Below are 21415 nucleotides of genomic sequence, written 5' to 3' on the forward strand. Positions count from 1 at the left end.
ACTAGGTTAAGATCTTTATACTTTTTCCATGTACATTTATATAGCTTTTCTGTTTACTTATCTAATAAATCTTTCTTTTGTTGTTAAAGAACATCTGCCTTTTCGTGACTAATCACCACATTAACCAGCTGCAGACCGTAAATATATAATCTATCAAGCCAGGTTTCACTCTAGGATCTGACTTATCCAGCATGACCATTAGCGGAGATCACAACAAATGCGTTGCATTGGTGATGACTAACAATTAACAGCCAAATGTTCTTTAAATTTAAACAAAATATGTCTCTTTTCAGCAATTCTCAAGTTTTGTATTTCCAAATAACTATTTGTATGTATTTCTTCCAGGAAGTGCCCATGAATATTCTGAATGGCAAACAGTATGGAGGAGCTGGCACAGCAGATTGCTGAACATCAAATGGCTGAGGTATTGGACAATATTCTTAAAACAGCTTTCCAAAAACTAATAATTTTAAAAACTTCATTTTAAGATGCAATTCATAAGTTTCATAGTCTGATCCAGGAGTTCACTGTATCCCCCTTGGAAGAGGGAACTTGTATCAACTGCATATCATGGGAAATGCTTAGCACCAAGTTGATGTTTGCATGTAGAAAACCAACCATGTGAATGGACTAGTTTGTTTTTCAAACTGAAGGTATTTTTTGAGATGATACTACGCTGCAGTGCAAATTGAATGCAATCTGCTAGCTGCTTGAGAAGTGCTGAAAACAAATTTAATGGAATTGCATCTTCAACTACCATGGACAATGGTTGATTGACTTTGACTTTCACCAGGATGTAAAAATACTGAAATACGTTAGCAGTTGGAGAAACCTCCAATAATTAGAGTTTTTTAAATACATTTAACATTATATTTTGATCAACAGCAGATAAGTTATCAAGGTGTTAAATATATCTTTTATTGTAATATGTTCCAGAGCTTGAAAGATATAATTTATGGACCTAGTGCCTGAGGCATTTGCCTTTTACTGAGAATGGGCTAACAGACTGCTACAAAACCTGTTTAGTTGATATGTGATATACTTTGTAGAATGTGTCACCTTTCATTACAGCAAAAGTGAAAAGTAATTAAGCTTGTAATTTGCAGACTGTTTTGACAGGTGGAAATATTGATTTGTAAATACGTGGTCTCAAACTGGGATCCTGTTTGAATTTTATGCTTTCAATTTTTAATCAGCAGCTACCCTTTAGTTCTGAGTCATCCACCATTAAACAAGGAACTTGCAAACTGGAGTGTGCATTTACCTGCTCACTACTTATAACTAACTATACTGAGACTTAGAGAAGCTTTGCATTGATAGTCTGGTTATTAGAATGCATCATATACTGTCATTTGATCCTGTTGAGCAGGAAATGGGCAATATCAAATGGCTATAAACCAGCAAGTGCTTTATTTCGTATTAAATATTACACCATATAAACCACAGAGGTATATTACATTGTTTTCCTTCATGTCAATAAACAGTTCTCTGCTAACTCTCAACCTTTTCTTGAAAACACGACTCATTCCTTATTTTAAAATAGTCACTTTGGAGCCAATGCCATCTCGGCTGGATTCAGACTGACTTTTATTTTCTTACCTAGGATATGGGCATCGCTGGCAAGGTCAGCATCTATGCCTATTCCTAATGTCCTTGAACTCAGTGATTTGCTAGGTTTTTTGAGAGGACAGTTAGAGTCAAGTATGTTGCTGTGGGCCTGGAATCCCATCTAGACCAGACCAGGTGAGGATGGCAGATTTCTTTCCCTAAAGGATATTAATGAACCAGATGTGTTTTTATGCTGGTTTCATGGTCGACATCACTGAGATTAGATTTGATTAATTGAATTTAAATTAAATCAAGTGCTGTGGTTAGATTTGAATCAATATCCCCAGTACATTAAACTGGGCTCTGGATTACTCAACTAGTGACATTACCACTACACCAGTGTCTCCCTTAAATATGAGATACTGTCAACCTCTGGGATGTATTTTAAATCCTTGACTGATGTAGTCTAACATAGGGCATAAAGCACACTATTTCTCATCGTTGTTTTCAGTAGTAAAGTGATGGGTCGAATGGCCTTCTTCAGTACTGCAAAGTTCCATTCCCATTCCTAGTGTAACACATGAGATTTTAAAGATGATGGGTAATTCTGGTGTTTAATATATTTCGTTAGTTAATAGCAGCACATCATTAGTCAGGGTTAACTATCTGACTCACCAGCAAAGCATAATTCTTGCTTTCGAGAACTGCCGAGTAATTACAATAAGTGATTAACACAAAGTAATGATGTAACTCGATCCTACAGAGGTAACTTCAGGATTCCTCCTTCTACGCATCAATATTTGGAACTACTTACTATGTGTTGTCAGAGCATAACCTAAGAAACAGAAACCGGGCTAGATCATTTGGGTCTTTAAACCTGTGCCACGTTACTATGACCAAACTTTGCCTTTAAAGGACCAACCAAGCATGTACAGCAATTCTTTACTTATTAATGTCTCCTTATTTCCTTCGAGTTATTTTGATTTTAGTGAAACTTTGTTCTATCCTGAAGTAGCAAGATAAAAAGACAGGAAAAAGTAAATTGTATGCCGTAGCCAAAATTGTGCAGCTTTTCAACAAACCAGGAAAGTAGAGTTTAGGATGGTCACATCACCTATGATCCCATTGAATGGTGGAAAAGACTCAATGGGCAAAATGGCTTACTTTTGCTCCTACTATTTATGGTCTTAAACCAAAATGTTGTGTTAAAGTTGGTCAGTCCGAAGTATTTGTGATCTTGAGTCTATAAGTGGTACTGTAGAAGATGGGTTATGTTTCAGTGTATAGGCAAATCTATAATAAACAGTTTTTGTGTTCATACTTTAACTTGCAGTGCATAAGATGACTGGAGTGTGAGATGTATACATTTTGCATTAATTCAAGAGTAACTTGGGTTTGTATTCCTCAAGTCCCAGGCAGGGAAATAGGCAGCAGAAACATAAGAAATAGGAGCAGGAGTAGGCCTGCCAGCCGTCAAGCCTGCTCCATCATTCTATATTATCATGTCTGATCTGCCCCAGGTCTCACCACCTCTTTCCTGCCAGTTCCTTATAGCCCTCAATTCCTTGATATTTTAAAAATCTATCTATCTCCCCTGTAAATAATTTCAGTGATGCCATCTCAACAACTGTCACAGATGGAAAACTCCAGACATTTATTATTGTCTGAGAAAAAATTCTTTTAGATCTGTTTTAAATGAGTGTCACCTCATTCTGTAACGAAGGCTCCTAGTTTGAGATGGCCCCACTACTGGAAATATCATCTCAGCATCTACTCTTTCAAGCCCCCTCAGAATCTTGTATGTTTTAATAAGATCATTCCTCATTCTTCTAAACTTTAATGAAAAAAGGCTGGATTTGTTGAGCCATTCATGATAAGTGTCAGTGCCTTTGTCACAGGAATCAGCCTAGTGAATCTCTTTTTGAATGGCCTCCAATGCCATTATCTCCTTTCTTAAATATGGAGACCAAAACTGTATGCAATACTCCAGGTGTCGCCTCACCAACACCCTGTACAATTATAACTATTGTTCCTGCTAATTTTCTTCTGTGTGGACCTCTTGAGTTCTGTGTACAACTTCTGGAAATAGAAGTTAATGCAGCGAACAGCATTCGCTCACTGGAGCGATTACACGCACGCACAACTTAGACAAATCATTGGTTATAACAAGACTTGAATATTTTTAAGCTCCAGTCCCCCAGCAATAAAAGTCAAAATTCAATTTGCCACCTTAATTACTTGTTGCACCTGCATTTTTTATGTTTTATACACAAGAACACCCACATCCCTATGCACTGCCCTATTTTTGAGTCTCCCTCCATTTAAACAATCTGCTGTTTTATTCTTCCTACCAAAGTACATGATGTCTTACTTCCTTATGTTAAATTCCATCTGCCAAGTTTTTGCCTACTCTCTCAACCTATCTATATCCCCTTGCAGATTGCTTATGTCCTCCTCATAATAAGTCCTCCCACTTAGTTTTGTATCCTCAGCAAATTTGGATATATTGCACTCACCCGCTCCTGCAAGTCATTAATATAGTTAGTAAATAATTGAGGCCCTAGGACTGATGTTTATGATACCCACAAGTTATGTTCTTTCCAACCTGAGAAAGATTCATTAATCCCAACTGTGTCTTGTGTGTTAACCGATCCTCAATCCATACTAATATATTACTCCCAATATGGTGAGCTCCTGTTTTGTGCAATAACCTTTTATTTGACACCTTACTGAATACCTTCTAGAAATCCAAGGACACTATATTTATTAGTTCCCCTTTATCCCTTTCCCCTTTGCTATATCTTCAAACAACTCTAGCAAGCTGGCCAAGCATGATTTCCCTTTCACAAAACTATGTTGATCCTGTTAGGCTTTTCTAAATGTTCTGCTGTTTCTGCCTTAATAATGGACTCTAGCATTTTCTCAACAGCAGACTTTAGGATAACTAGCTTATATTTTCTTCTTTTCTGTTTCCCTCTCCTCATGTTCGTGGCATTCCAATTCACCGGAACCTTACTGGAATCCAGAGAGTTCTAGAATATTTTGATCAATGCCTGCACTATCTCTGCAGCCCCTTCCTTTAAAATGTTGGATGCTGGCCATCAGGTTCTGGTGATTTGTCTGCCTTCTGTCTCATTAATTTGTCAAATATTTTGTCCCTCATGATCGAGCCTCTTACAAGACCATTTCCCCATTAGCACTAAATTTATCTGTTACTCTGGATTTTTATAGTGTCCTTGACCATGCAGGTCAATGCAAAATATTGGTTTCAAGTATCTGCCTGTTCCTTGTTACAAATTCCCCAGTTCCATCTTCCAAGCGGCACACACACACTCCAGCTACTGTTCCTTTTTATATACCTATAGAAACTCTTGCTGTTTGTTTGTGTTTTTTGCCGATTTATTTTCATAACTGATTTTCTCCCTTATTCGCTTTTCAGACATCCACTGCTGGTTCCTGAAACAAATGTAATTCTCCAGCCTATCATTATTTTACACTTCTTTTGTATGCCTTAGGTTTTGATTGGATACTCTGCGTGACCACCTTTTGTTGGCCTTTGCTGTGTGTTATGATATATTTACTTAAGTGTTTGACCCTGTTTGTGCAGTGACCTTCTTCTTAGTCTATTTTCTCAGCCCTCCTTAGACCATGCTTTCTTCATACTTCCGTAATTGCCCTTTTTTAAGTTGAGGATGTTGGTTTGGAACCTTCGTACCTCTCCCTCACTGAATTTGCAACTCTACCACATTGAAATTGCTACCTGATGTGAATCCTTAACTATGAGATCTCATTAATTCTAGATCCAAAATAGCCTGTTCCTGGATGCATTGTATTACAGTAAGATATAATCCATTATGCACTCTGCAGATTCATCTTCCATGTTACCCTTGCCCATTTTATTTGCCCAGTCAATGTTTAGATTAAATGACAATTGTAATGCCCTTTATTATTCATCTCTATTATTTCGTGATTTATACTATGTCCTACAGAGAGGCAACTCTTCAGAGGCTTATAGATGTCTTCCACCCATAATTCTTTCCCTTGCCATGCATCATTGAATTTGAAACTGATTCCATATTTCAGTCTATTGCATCTATATCACTATTTACCACTGCACTGATACCTTCCATTATTAACAACACTATCCCACCTCCTTTTCATTTTTGCCAATTTTTTTCGGAACATCGAATATCCTTAAATATTGAGCTGTCAGTCCTGGTCACTCTGCAACTGCATCTCTAGTAGCTATCAAGTCATATTCATTTATATCTAGTTGTGCCATCAACTCCTCTATCTTGTTCCAACTGCGTTTAGATAAAGAGCCTAAGCTTTGACTTTTTACCATTGTTATCAAGTCTGGTTCAAATTTCTTGCCCATTCCTGTCATTCTTGATTATCATTTGCCTCTTCACTACTCGCTATACTGTTTCTTCAATTTTTAAGCCTCTTGTCCATTAACCTACCCCCACCCCTCACTAATTAGTTTACAGGACTATCTATAACCCTAAGGGGATCAGGGCTGGGAACTAAATATCCAAAGATGCATGTCCTATCGAAAGGATAGGCAAATGAGCAGAAGGGTTGGGATTGTCTTGTTAGTGAGAAATTAGCTTGAATTGATCAGGGTTAGTAGGTGTAGAATCTGGGTGGAGTTGAGGAACGGCAAAGGCAAAAAGACTCTGATGGGAGTTACCTACAGGCCTTGAAGAAAATAAATCGGGAGTTGGAAAAGGCATATAAGAAAGGCACTATTACTATAATCATGGGGGATTTCAGTATGCAGGTGGACTGGGAAAATTAGGTTGGTAGCAGATCCCAAGAAAAGGAACTTATGGATTGTCTAAGAAATGTTTTTTTTGAACAGCTTGTGGTAGAACCCACTAGGGAACAGGCATTTCTGGATTTGGTGGTGTATAATGAGGCAGACATGATAAGGGAACTTAAGGTGAAGGAATCGCTAGGGTGCAGTCACTATAATATGACAGAATTCACCCTGCTGTTTGAGGGGGAGAAGCTAGAATCAGATGTGACAGTATTATAGTTGAGTAAAGATAACCTCAAAGACATGAGGGGGGAGCTGGGCAGTGTTGATTGGAAGGGGAGCCAAACAGGGAAGCAGTGGAGCAGCAATGATTGGCATTTCTAGGAGTAATTCAGGAAACACAGCACAACTTTAGAAGAAACATACCAAGGGGAGGACAAGGCAACCATGGCTGTCAAGGGAAGCCAGGGACCGCATAAAAGATTAGTGGGAAGCTATAGAATTGGGAAGCCTTTTAAAAACCAGCAGAGGATAACTTTTAAAAAAAAGCATTAAGGTCAGAGAAGATGAAATGTGAGGGTAAACTAGTTAGTAATAGAAGAGAAGAGTGCAAGAGTTTGTTTAGATACATAAAAAGTAAGAGAGCAGAAGTGGACATTGGACCATTGGAAAAGGGGGTTACAGGACTTTGACCCAGCGATACTGAAGGAGCATCAACGTATTTCTAAGTTATGGTAGTCCATGGCTTGGAGGGGAACTTGCAGGTGATACTGTTCCCATTGTATCTTCAGCCATTGTCCTTCTCAATGATGGTGGTTGTGGGTTTAGAAGTGCTGTCTAAGGAACCTTTGAGTTGCTGCACTGCTTGTGGATCATGCACACTGCTACTACTAAGCGTTAGTGATACAGCAACTGAACGTTTATGGTGGTGGATGACGTGCTAAACAAATGGGCTGCTTTGCCGTGGATACCATCAAACTTCTTGAGTGTTGGTGGAGCTGCAGACTCCTGACTAATGTGCCTTTTAAGAGAGATTTGTTTTGTGCTGCTTCTCATGCAGAGGGGTGTTGCTGCCGTGGTGCTGGAATATCTGCTTCAGAAGCAGCAGGTAAATAGCTTAGTGTTTTTTCCCTAAATTAGACAAAGGAAGCATGATTGGGTGGAGTCAGGCTCACATAGGCCCAGAGTTTCAGCTGTGCTTTCAGTTTGGGTTTGGAATTGGCTGTTGAAGCTCTCTTGGTGTTGCAGCAAAAAGCTTGAGTTCTGTTTCTGCTGCTAGATTGTTTCTTTTGGCGATCCGTTCACCTGGGCTGGAAGGGAAGATAGCACATGAGGAATATCTGTTTTGCTGAATTTGCCTTTGCCAAGGGCGTGTTTGTGGAATGTTGAATTATTGGAACAGTTGATGATTAGTTGTTAAGTATTTCAGTAGAGTTAAAGTTATGCCAAGATTTTTTTGTTTGTGTTTTAACTGTGTTGTAAGAATAAAGTGTGTTTTGCTTAAAACCTAGCAATTGAATTTGAATCACATCTGGAGCACAGCGCCATATACCTGCCTTTAAGCAAAATAAAACATTAGGTTCTAGGCTATCTCCTTGATTTATTTTAAGAGGGTTTGGTCTATCCATAACAAGCCTCACTGCAGTAGTGCTCTGAAAATCAGGCCCTGCAATTTCCAGAGTCATCACAAAAGTTAAAGATTGTAAACAGTACATAGAATTCCTGAATTTACCTGACTGTCAGAGCCAAGTTGACAAAGTACGGATCAGGTTTATGTACTCAAGAATTCTTTTCATTGCATGTAGATAGACTCCAGCTAACTAAGTATTTATGAACCAGTAGCATGTACCTCTCTCAGTTAAAAGTCTAAACCTCTTATAAATGCCCATATTTATAATATAGTGTGTATATGTACATGTATAAAATATATATTCATGTACCTACATACATGAGATATTACTTTATAAAGTCATGCAGCGCAGAAACAGACCCTTCGGCCCAACTCGTCCATGCCAACCAAGTTTCCCAATCAGAACTAGTTCCACTTGCCTATGCTTGGCCCATATCCCTCTAAACTCTTCCTATTCATGTACCTATACAGATGCCTTTTAAATATTGTAATTGTACCAGCCTCCTCCACTTCCTCTGGTAGTTTGTTCCATATATACACCACCCTCTGTGCGAAAATGTTGCCCCTCAAATCTCTTTTAAATCTTTCCCCTCTCCCCTTAAACCTGTTCCCTCTAGTTTTGGACCCCACAATCTGGGGAAAAGACCGTGGCTATACACCCTATCCATGTTCCTCATGATTTTACAAATCTCTATACACCCCTTAGCCTTTGACGCTCCAGGGAAAATAGCCCCAGCCTATTCAGCCTCTCCCTATAGCTTAATCCCTCCAATCCCAGCAATATCCTTGTCAATATTTTCTGAACCCTTTCTAATTTCTCTTCATCCTTCCTATAGAAGGGAGACCGGAATTTAACGCAGTATTCCAAAAGTTTAGTAAAATGAGACGAGAAAAGACAGGAGGTTGAACACCAGCATGGATAAGTTGGACTGAGTGGCCTATTCTCATGTGGCACATTCTCGGTATATCTCAGGACTTCATTAGATGGTTTGCTGAATGCAACAGTTTTTTTTCCTCTCTTGGCATTATAAGAGAAGTGCTGTCCCTTTAAATTCATTGCCTCAAACTTGAAATCTCCTCTCTCGATTTAGGATAACAGTGAATAAATCAACACTATTTGCATTAGCATCTTAACTGTGCATCTGGGAAGCAAAATGCAAATGTGGGTCGGCTGTGTCAGTCTTAAGAGCTAAACCAACTCCACTAAAGATTGCTCCTATCTTTGCGATGAGGTTGCCAAGCTCTCCCGGGTGGTCCTGAAGTCCCCAGGAGTTAGATTTATTTCCTGAACACTGCTGCAAGCAACTAGGGCAGAAAAGTCACAAATTACATAAGATGCAATTTTGTGGCCACTTTCAGAGTGTGTTTGCCAATTAACACCCTTAAGTACGCAATTCATGACCACATAACGGCCTGATACAGTGGAAACAGTTACCCTTTAATTTATTCTGTCCAAACCCTTCACAATATTGCAATTATGACTGCTTCAGTGTGGTAATCTGTCTGGTCAATGGCTCAAGGTTTCTGCTGTAGAAGAGGTACTGGATGAGACTTGAAACCAAAACTTCAGACTTAGATATAACAGATTTCCCATGCGGCTGCCTCAAAATGCAGCAGGGGAACTCTCCACATAGTCCCAGCCTACATCCATCCCTCAGACAGCAGCAACGAAAAACAGATTACGCAGTCAATACCGCATTGTTGCTCACTCCCAGTTGAATATAATTTTTCAAACTCCCTTTCTCAACATTTCCCCCAAATCTCACCCCCTACCCCTTAGTGCAGCCTGGTTCCTCTGTAATCCCCTCCCCCTCCACAACCCTCTGCCATATTTGCACTCATTTAACTCTGGTCTCTTGAGTATCTCTGATTTGTTTCAGTTGCTCCACTGTAAAGTTGGTTTAAGGTGAGAGGGGAAAGATTTAAAAGAAACTTAAGGAGCAGTATTTTCACGCAGAGGGTGGTGAATATGTGAAACGAACTACCACCTTAAATGTCTAGAGTTCACTCCGTGAACCTCTCCATCTCTCTCTTCCCTTAAGGCACTCCTTAAAACCACCCTCTTTGGTCACATGGCTCAGTGCCAGATGTTGCCTTCTAACGCTCCTGCGAAGTGCCTTGGTACATTTTATTCTATTGAAGATGCTAGAAATTTGCTGTTGTTTGAGTGAGTTTTGCTTTGTGCGGGTTGTCTGCTGTGTTTCTTATGCTAATACTCTGTACAATATTGTTACATTGGCTGCCAGGCATCATGGGACATCATGAGGTTGTGAACAGCACTTTACAAATGCAAGTCTTACTGTCTTTTGACATTCGATGGTCATCACAGTGCTTATGGCACTCCTCAGTATTAACCCTTTCAGGTCCATATACAGCAGAGAAAGAGCTAATTAAAACAAACATCATGGAAAAGTGACTGGGAAAATATTTTTCCTGAAGGCGCTAAGATCAAACAGCCTGAATCCTAGGGGAGGTGTGTTATTGCTAGAATATTAATCCCAGAGACCCAGGTAAAGTTCAATAGCCTCATTTCCATGTACACCCTAAATCTGACCCCCAACACCTTAATGTGGCCTGGTTCCTTTGTAATCCCCTCCTGTTCCTCAACCCTCTGTAATATCTGCCATGGTAGATGGTGGAAATCAAAATTTGTAATTAAGAGCCTAATGGTGACCGCTAAGTAGCTCCTCATTGAGGATAAGTTCCCCTCCAAGCCACTCACCATCCTGACTTGGAAATATAATGCCATTCCTTCAGTTTTGCTGGGTCAAAATCCTAGAATTCCCTCCCTAATGACATTGTGGGTCAACCTACAGCACATGGCATGCAGTGATTCAAGAAGGCTGTTCACCACAGCCTTCCCAAGGGGCAACTAGGGACGGGCAACAAATGCTGGCACAGACAATCGTAGAATCCCTACAGTATGGAATTGAGCCATCCAACCCATCAAGTCCACACCGACTCTCCAAACAGCATCCTACCTAGTCCCAACCCACTATCCTATCCCTGCAACTCTGTATTTCCCATGGCTGACTCACTTAATCTGCATATCCCTGGACACAATGGGCACTCCATATGGCCAATCCACCCTAATCTGCACATCCCTGGCCTGTGGGAGGAAACCCACCAGACACGGGGAGAATCTGCAAACTCCACACAGATAGTCGCTCGAGGCCGGAATTGAACCCGGGTCCCTGGCGCTGTGAGGCAGCAGTGCCAACCATGAAGCCCTCAAGTCCCACAAGTAATTTTTTTAAAAAAGTCCTTGGATTCTGGAAGGGTCTCAGTGGATTGGAAAATAACCAATCTTTCACCTTTATAAAATAGAACATAGAACTGTACAGCACAGTACAGGCCCTTCGGCCCACAATGTTGTGTCGAACTTTTACCCTAAACCTAAGGTCTATCTAACCTCTACCCCTACCTTATACTATCATCCATATGCCTATCTAATAGCTGCTGAATGCCCCTAATGAGGCTGACTTCACTACCCTCTCTAGCAATGTATTCCACGCCCCTACCATTCTCTGAGTAAAGAACCTACCTCTGATGTCTACCTCTTTTCACTTTAAAACTATGTCCCCTCGTAAAAGCTACCTCCACCCTAGGAAAAAGTCTCTGGCTGTCCACTCTATCTATACTTCTGATCATTTTGTACACCTCTATCAAGTCACCTCTCGTCCTTCGTCATTCTAAAGAGAAAAGCCCTAGCTCTCTCAACCTTTCCTCGTAAGACCTTCCCTCCATTCCAGGCAACATCCTGGTAAATCTCCTCTGCACCTTTTCCAACGCTTCCACATCTTTCCTGTAATGAGGCAACCAGAACTGAACACAATATTCCAGATGTGGCCGAACCAGGGTTTTGTATAGCTGGAGCATAGCTTCACGGCTCTTGAACTCAATCCCTCTATTAATGAAAGCAAACACATCATACGCCTTCTTAACAACTCTATCCACCTGGGTGGCAGCTTTCAGGGAATTTTGGACGTGAGCCCCAAGATCCTGCTGCTCCTCCACACTGCCAAGAATCTTTCTGTTAACCCTGTATTCTGCTTTCAAGTTTGTCCTTCCAAAATGAATCTCCTCACATTTTTCAGGGTTAAACTCCATCTGCCACTTCTCAGCCCAGCTCTGCATTCTATCAATGTCCCTTTGTAACATCGAACAGCCCTCCGCACTATCCGCAACTCGACCCACCTTTGTATCGTAAACTGGAATTGGTTAGCCAGACAGCTGTCATAGGGAAACTGTTAGAATCCATTAATAAGGAGGTGATAGCAAGGTATTTAGAAAATTATAATGGGGTCAGGCAGAGGCAGCACAGTTTTGTCTGTTTGACTGATTTATTAGAATTCTGTAAGGGTGTAACAAGCAAGGTAGATAAAGGAGAACCTGTGGATATGCCTTGCCTGGATTTCTAAACGGCATATCCAAGGTTCCTACGTAAAATAGGAACTCATGGCATAGAAGTAACTTAGTAGCATGGATAAAAGATTGGTTAGCAAACAAAGCAGAAGGTAGGAATAAATCCATCTCTTTTAGGTTAGAAAGTTGTAACTGCTGCTTCAGGGATCAATGTTGGGGTCTCAATTACTTAGAATCTATATCAATGATTTGGGTGAAGGGACTGAATGTATGGTGGCTAAATTTGCACCAAGATAGGTAGAACAGTAGTCTCTGAAGAGGAGGTACGTCATCTGGAAAGGCATGTAGGGAGGTTAGGTGAGTGGGAATAAATTTGGCAGATGGCAGTGGGGGAATGTGAACATTGTACAATCATTGGTAAGGCCACATTTGAAGTACTATGTACAATTCTGGTCACCCTGCTATAGGAAGGATGTTATTTAACTGGAAAGGGTGCAAAAAAGATTTACAAGGATGTTATCAAGACTGGAGGATTTGAGTTATAAGGAGAGGCTGGATAGGGCTGGGACTTTCTTCCCCTGGAGTGTAAGAGGCTAAGACCTTATAGAGGTTTATAAAATCATGAAGGGCATGGATAAAGTGAATAGTCAAGGTCGTTTTTTTCCCAGGGTAGGAGAGTCCAAAACTAGAGGACATAGGTTTAAGGTGAGAGGGGAATGATTTATAAAGGACCTGAGGGACAACTTTGTCTCTCAGAGGGTGGTGCATATATGGAATGAACTACCAGAGGAAGTGGTAGACGCGGGTACAGTTACAAGGCAGAGATAGAGAGATATTTGATCAAAAATGGGTCAAGAGTCATGGGCGACACATAGGAAAGTGGAGCTGAGACCACAACTTGACCAGCCATGATTTTATTGAATGGTGGAGCAGGCTTGAAGGGCTGAATGGCCTACTTCTGCCCCTAAGTTCTTCATGACCCTACATGTGTACTTAAAAGGAACTTTTCTTGCACAGATAAATTCATGGACAGTACCTGTCAGCAATTTTGGGCCTTCCTACCTTGCTCATGATTAAAAAGCTCCTGATGTAAACATAACCTTACATAGAACATAGAACATTACAGCGCAGTACAGGCCCTTCGGCCCTCGATGTTGCGCCGACCTGTGAAACCAATCTGAAGCCCATCTAACCTAAACTATTCCATTATCATCCATATGTTTATCCAATGACCATTTAAATGCCCTTAAAGTGGGCGAGTCTACTACTGTTGCAGGCAGGGCATTCCACGCCCTTACTACTCTCTGAGTAAAGAACCTACCTCTGACATCGGTCCTATATCTATCACCCCTCAATTTAAAGCTATGTCCCCTCGTGCTAGCCATCACCATCCGAGGAAAAAGGCTCCCACTGTCCACCCTATCTAATCCTCTGATCATCTTGTATGTCTCTATCAAGTCACCTCTTAACCTTCTTCTCTCTAACGAAAACAGCCTCAAGTCCCTCAGCCTTTCCTCATAAGACCTTCCCTCCATACCAGGCAACATCCTGGTAAATCTTCTCTGCACCCTTTCCAATGCTTCCACATCCTTCCTATAATGCGGTGACCAGAACTGTATGCAATACTCCAAGTGCGGCCGCACCAGAGTTTTGTACAGCTGCAACATGAGAAAAGACACCATTAACTCATAATTATAATTCAATAATTGATTCAACTCATACTAAACCTATTCATATTTATTGCATTATTATCAGAAACAAAAGTTATCCCAACTCAAATCTTTGAAAATGAACCATGTGATTAACTACATAAATGCAGTGTTCACAGTAGAAGCGAGGAGAGAGATTACTGAATGTTGTATTAAATATGACAGACTTCAGTCAGCGATAGAAGAGGTAAATGTTGAAGATGGTGAATGTGGTGCCAATCAAGCAGACTGCTTTGTCCTGGATGATGTTAGCTTCTTGAGTATTGTTGGAGCTGCACCCATCCAGGCTCCCAAGTGGGGGTATAATACTTGAAAAAACATAGGTATTGTGGGCAGAGGGAAACAGTTCAGTGGTCCCAATTTGCAGAATCTGCTGCGGTGATTATTATGCTAATCAGAACACTGCTTCTCGCTCTTCATTCTCCACACAGTTTCACTGGTTTACAAGGGTCACAGGGTGGATGGTTCATATTTATGAAACATTTCAGATTTACTAATTAAAAGTCACAGCTTAGAGAAATTGTTGAAGGAGAAATGAGCCAGTTTTCTTTAGGCTTTAAGGGGATTTTATTGTAGAGAACAGAGAGCCACTGACCTTGTAGAGATCAGATTGTTTCTCTTTGTCTTATTTGCAGCCCCAAGCTGTTCAGCTACCTCAAAACCAACCACATAGTTGTTAGCAGTCAGAAAGCCTTCGTCATTGGCAAGTGGATTTGTGATCAGTTATCAATCAGTTACTTGCCAGTCGAATCTCCATTTGTACACACCGTTTTCTCCAGCTCATCATCACCTTCTGCTATTAATGTTACTACCCTTTGAGTCTACTCCACCCTTGAAAATGATCACGGCTGATCCCCTATTTCAGTGCCATATTCCTGCTTTCTGTCCATGTCACTTGATACCTTTAAAACCTAAAACTGTATCTGCCTCTTTCTTGAATATATTCAGTAATTTGTCCTCTGAAACCTTCTGTGTGGTTGAGAATACTACTTTGACTGAATAAATTGTTCTCCACCTCGGTGGTAAATGTTCTACCCCAAAATCCTGAGATGGTGCCCCATGATTCTGCAGTCCCAGAGCAGGGAACAAAGTCCTCCCTGCATCTGGTTTGTCCAAGCCTGTTAGAATTTTATATGTTTCAATCAGATCGCCTCACATCCTTCCAAACTCTGGTTCGACTGGGCCTGTATTCACTAATCAATCCTCATGGGACAGTACTGCTATCCATGGTATCAACTTAGTGAACCTCCAGGGCGCACTCTCTATGGCAAGTAAATCCTTTCTCCAGATGGGAAAACGAAAACTGCATTCAGGACTGCAGGTATGGTCTTACCAAGTCTGTATAACTGCAGTAAGATATCCCTACTTCTGAACTCTTCCAATGAATGACAGTTTGCCATTTGCCTTTCTAATTGCTTTCTGCATCTGTCTATTTTCATTGACTGATGTACAAGGACACCAGATTGCTTTGCATATCCATACTTCCCAATATATCCCCTGCAAGTAATGCGGTTCCTTTCTGTTTTTCACACCAAAGTGTATAACCGTACATTTAGCCACATTGTGCTGCGTCTGCCACGTGTTTGTCCAAACAACTTGTCTAAATCACCTTGAAGTCTCTTTACCTCCTCCTCACAACTCTCAGTTCCACCCAGTTTTGTGTAGTGAGCCAGCAGCTGTGTAAACAGTACCTATAATGAGCTTCAGATTACTTGGTTTTAAAACATGCAGTCAACATTTAAAACCCTTGGCTATAAAGTAGTTATTTTCTTATTTCAGTCCATAATTATTTCGGAGAAAAATAAAAAGACGTTGTCCTTACACTTGTGGCTTGTAGGTTGTGGGCAGGCACTGGGGAAGCAGGAGATGAGTTGCTCACCACAGAATTCTTTTTTTTTTTTTGTTCATGGATGTGGGCATCACTAGCCAGGTCTGCCTTTATTGCCCATGCCTATTTGCTCAGGGGACAGTTCAGAGATAGCCACATTGCTGTGGGTCTGGAATCACGTAGGCCAGATCAAATGAGGATGGCAGAAAAGTGACATCATTGAAGCAGATAGGCTTTTATAACAATCGTTAATGTTTGTATGGTCGCCATTAAATCACCATTTCAACATCTGCCATGATGGGATTCAAACCCATGTCTTCAGAGTATAGGGAATGGTTCTGTATTAATAGTCCAGTGATATTATCACAACGCCATTAGCACTTCTCTATATTCCAAGCCTCTGACCTGCTCTGATAGCCACAATATTTATATGGCTAGTCCAGTTTAACTTCTGCTCAATGGTAAAGGATTTTGATAATGAGGCATTCATTGATGATGCCATTGACCATCAAGGAGAGATTGCTGCACAAATACCAGGCATGAATGTTTCTTGCCTGGATGTTGTCTCCTGGTCCACCAGTGCTTTGATTTTAATAACCCTGATCCTTATGTTCAAATTCCTCCGTGGACACATACTTTGCTATCTCCACGCCAGCACCATGTAGAGTTAGCTGTATAGCCTGGACTGGATTAAAATCATGAATTCCCTATCCAGTAATAAGGAGCAGTGGTAAATGCAGCCTGAAAACCAAACTATGAAGCCTACCAACTTTAGTGTTTTGAGGAGCATTTTGCATCCATGCACAACTTTTTTTAATGACGCTGTCAGAATCCCAAGTGCCTTTTTAATGTGCATTACCTTAGCACTTTCCTTCAGATTATGGACCTGTCATGTTGTATCCTAAGTATGTCATTTTCCAAATTATGTAGTATTCTTGTATCATTTTGGTGCATGTGATTTATTCCAATCATTGTCTTTGCTGACTGAAATTATTGTCACATACCTGATTGAAATGCTTAGAAGACAAAGTACATAGTGAGGAGTGAGTTCAAGTATTAGCTTGCTTCAATTTTGTTTTGGATCCTATCCTTTAGAATTAGATTTCCTGAAAGGAAAATGAACCACGCAACCCATTACTTCAGGGAGGTAGAAATTAATGTGATCTGGTTTCTGAATACTCCACCACACTAGGGCATAAACACAACTTATTTTGTCATTAGAAAATACTTTTTTGAAAAACATAAATCTTTTTGTTGAGTCTGAGAGATTGTACATTTGCAGTTTTGAATTTTTTTTGCATTTAGGTGTTTTTTAAATTCATTTGTGGGATATGAGCATTACTGGTTGGCCAGTATTTAATATTTTACATTAATTTTTTAACATTATTTTGTAACAGTATTATACAGTCTTGGGTGCATTCATAGAAATTCAAATTTTCTACCGTTAGGTAGAGTATTTGTGGACTGGATTTAAGGATGTTAGAATTTGTTTGTAAAATGATAAGGGGAAGAGTGCATGGTCCCTTTAACAGTTGTTTTTTAGGTTTGGAAAAATTAGTCTGCAGGCAGCAGCAGATATACAGAGAGTTCTGGAAATTAGAACATTGTATCAAAAGGCTATACTGTTAGCAGGCAAAGCAGCGTTTTTACCAAGACAACAGGTTTTTGAATTTAGCCAATTAATTTAAACCAGGCCCTAGATACCAATTAAATTTAGATCTGATAGTTTTGACTAACTAGGACCAATCCTATTGTAAGAAAAGAATAGGTCATCGAGGTATAAAAGAAGACGGCGTTTGAAAATCGGTGTGAGAGTCAACTGACTTCTGCCAAGAGAACAGCTCTCGGCTATAAAAGAATGAATCACTGGCTCTCTCAGAAATCTCTAAGCTCTGAGTAAGCACCATTTAAATAAAGGTACTGCACCACTCTTAGCTAATATTCATGACACACGAACTCGATGGAGAAAGGTGTTCTTGAATGGAGGACAGCGGAAAAGGCAAAGAACATTCCAGAAGACTTATCCTGACTGTAATTTCAAGAGATTGTTTTAATTGTTTTATTAATTTGATTTACATAAGTGGGATTTGTATCAATTGGAACAGCATACTATTAGAATTTTGCTTTATTCAGGAATAATTAGTAGTTAAGGAGGAATTGTTTGATTTGTTACTAGTTCTGTTAATTTGTTAACTGTTAGATAAATAAATTGTTACTTGTTAATTGTAGAGTCACTGTCCGGAGTTCATTTTATTTCACCTCTCCTTTATAACAGACTGGGAGGTGAGAGACAGGTTATACCACTTTTCACATTTCCTTTAACAGAATGCAAGGTGAGGGGAACTTTTCTGGGGGTTTTGGTTTTAATTATCAGAGAGGCGTCAACCTCTCCTCTGTAACATTAGACAATTTTACATTAATTTTTTACATAAATTTTTTACATAATTTTGTAACAGTATTATGCAATCTAATTTGTCAAATTTTGTTCCCATATATTATGATTAGTAGTCGCTGTACATCTTGACAGCATGATGCCTAAGGAGGGTGGGAGTGGCTGCGGGGCTGAAGTAACGTGGCAGAGGTTTGGGGAGCTGATAGAGGACTTTTTTTATTTTAATATTGAGGATTCATCCTGGTTTGGATGGTGGACAGGAGGTGAAATGTAGGAGGTCTTGTTACATTTTCTTGGCTAGCAGGTGCATTGACATTGCTAAGAAAGCAGTGTGCACTGAGTGAGTCTCCAAGGATGGGCTGCAAAATAGCCAGGTATTTCAAATGGAAACCAAACAGGAAAATTTCCTATTAGCAAGTGCTCAATATGTATCTCAAAGAAAATGTTGACCACTGAGGTTTAAAAAACTTGGAATCTGATTAGAAATTCTTTGACTTGAATGTGACTACAAGCCGGCGACTGATTATACTGGACATGGGGGCGTTACTGATCTTTATACAATGTGAAACTTTTTCAAAGCCAGCAGTAAATTGTTGTTTGAAGTGGAGTGTTTCTCATTACATGAGCAATTAAGTTGGGGAATTTCTGTAGCTGATGTGAGCTCTTATGGCACAGTAGTAGAGCCTCTACCTCTGAACCAGGAGGCCCAGTTTCATGTCTCATTCGCCCAAGAATGGTATGATAGCATCTAGTTAGGGTTGAAGCTTAGCTTCCAGCTTGCCTATGACTGCATAATCAAGATAATGTGCTGTTGCTTGAGTTTTTAAATGGTAAGAATCACATTTTTATGAAGTACATATTTCCATTAAGTTTAACTCTGGTGATGCTGTTGATGATTTGTCTTGAATGAGAGAACTTTCAGCACTGTTAATACTATGCTTAAAAATTGCACCAAGGCTAACCTTGTTTCCAATATGACTCTGCCACTCCTTATACTTCTGAATTCAATTGGCTGGGCAAAGGAAGACATTGGATCTGGTTTCAGCCAGTTGGGAGCCAGCTTTTACGTTGGGGTGCTACCTCTCTGCACCCCAGCAATAGAGGGTTAAAACACTTGCATCATTGTAAGAATTGGCTTTATTTTTGTAAAAAAAAAATCAATTGACTATTACACGGGTAAAGAAGATTGCATTTATAAAGAGCTTAAGTCACTTCTTTTGAATCATTTCAAATGTGCTTCATATCCATAAATTACTTTAAAGTGTTGCCAATATGCTACAACTTCCTTTGGGAATTCGATAAATGCTTGAGAAATTTGCAGTGTTGTGGAAAAACAGTGGAGAATTAATTGGATAACTTGTTAAAAAGCCAGTATAAACATAAAGGGCTGCAAGGTTCTATGAGCTCAATGCTTATTATAATTGGTGCTATGGGAAACCTCCTAAACTAGGCAAACTGGGCCTTGGTTTCAGCTTATCTGGATGAAGATTATGAGAAGATGGGTCAAGTGTTTGACCTGAAAATCTTTGAACCCCTGGATCTGCAGACAGTCTGATAATTAATGCTATTTTGGCAGCAATTCTACATTTAATGCATTATAGCTGCCAAAAATTGAATTAGTCATGTCCAAGATGCTATTAGATTAGTCTTTAAACTTCACTTTTATTTGGTAGCGCAACATCAGCAATTAATAAGCTAATCAAGTAAGAATAGTGGAAGGAATCAATTCTAGATGCACCAGAAGTTGTGAACTTTGACTTTCACTGTATTATGTGAGAGCATGGACATGGGTGTAAAGTTTGATCTGCTTTGTTGGAAGGAGTTTTGTGAGAGCTAATCATTCAACATATGTTTACTTTCATGGTCAGTTATTGAGGAAGAAAATCAGTCAACATTTAAGGCTGTGTTGGGTAGATGACTAAAAGTTAAGGGATGTGGTAACAAGTTATAAAAGTGTAAGTATGGTTATTTGCTTAAGTGGAGGATAAACACCAAAAATGGCATGTTACAACATTGTGACTTCTATTTTTGTGCTCATCTGTGTCAGTGAGTGACATCAAGCTATTTAGCAGAGAGGTCTCTACAACCAAACCTGATGTCCTTGCCCCACAATACAATGCATGCTCTTTTTCACCAATCCATTGCTAGGTCTTTAGCTGATTGTTGTACCACACCAGAACTGAATTTACTGCTCTGTGTCCCCTGAATACATCATTAAGGAACAAAGGAAATGGAAATTAATATCGTTGGATTATTATTAATTCGTGTCCAGGAACTGAAAGCTGCTTGTAGACAGTATAACTGCTTGGAGCATGTTTCCTCTTGCAGAAGTATCTAGAACAAGGGGTCACAGTTTAAAAATAAGAAGTCTTTGAGACAAATAGGAGGAAGAATTTCTTCTTGGGATTGTTAGTCTTTGGCATTCTCTACCCCAGAAAGCATGGAGGTTGGGTCATTGAATAAATTAAGTGTAGGGTTGAATAGATGTTTGATTCACAAGAATCTGCAGAGTTGAGGATTATGTGAAGGAGACAAAGTGGAGCTAAGGCTACAGTTGGATCAGAGATCATCTGTTTGAAAGGTGTACATGGTTTGAGGAGCCAAATGACTTCATTCTTTTCCGATTTCTTATAATATTAGATATATGCTTGAGGTTCAGATAGTGGGTGTCTCTGGTAACTAGGCTAAGATGAAGGATTCTAAAGGACCAAGAGCATCTTTTGGGTATGATTCTAAACTTTATCATGCCATTAGCTGTGTCTCTGTTGATTTGTCATGAATAGCTGCTTTGTCATGAACAGCTACTTTTGTATAGACTTTGCAAGACAGCTTTTGGAGCACCTTATTTTGCACTAACTTATCTGTAGGTAAAATGGGGAAATCCCTTTGTAATCTTTTATTACAAGGATAATGAAGAAGAGGAGTATGTGAAGATGCCAGCCACTTGACATTTCAACACAAGATGTCCACCCAATTTTCAGCAGAGATGAAATTACTGATTGAAGGAATTCTGTGTGAATAGCTCTGATTCACCTGAACAGCTATAATCTGCCTTCTATCCAGTTTGTTATACAAATATGGTACAGTCAACACATACTACTATTTTAACGTAGGTGTGTGGTTTCCTGAAACTCTAAGAAGACTTCACTCTTCTCACGCATTCTTTGGATGATAAAAAATT

At 39.8% G+C, this 21415-nt stretch overlaps 1 protein-coding gene across 13 annotated transcripts in view; it reads left to right on the plus strand.

Annotated features, from left to right (window-relative positions):
• Positions 1-327: 327 nt before the first annotated feature.
• Positions 328-21415, plus strand: part of LOC109927292 (nuclear receptor subfamily 2, group C, member 1) — a 54443-nt gene continuing 33355 nt past the window's right edge. For 7 of the 13 annotated variants that reach the window (XM_048610027.1, XM_048610029.1, XM_048610028.1 and 4 more), the window contains exon 1: positions 345-424. In XM_048610027.1, the coding sequence (XP_048465984.1) occupies positions 368-424 (57 nt within the window). In that variant the 5' untranslated portion in view covers positions 345-367. Of the gene's footprint in view, positions 425-21415 lie in introns of all 13 variants that reach the window. The other 6 variants (XM_048610031.1, XM_048610036.1, XM_048610040.1 and 3 more) reach the window with 2 other exon arrangements.

Source organism: Rhincodon typus, chromosome 22 (assembly GCF_021869965.1).
Source record: "Rhincodon typus isolate 14 chromosome 22, sRhiTyp1.1, whole genome shotgun sequence".
In the NCBI taxonomy this organism is placed as follows: Eukaryota; Metazoa; Chordata; class Chondrichthyes; order Orectolobiformes; family Rhincodontidae; genus Rhincodon; species Rhincodon typus.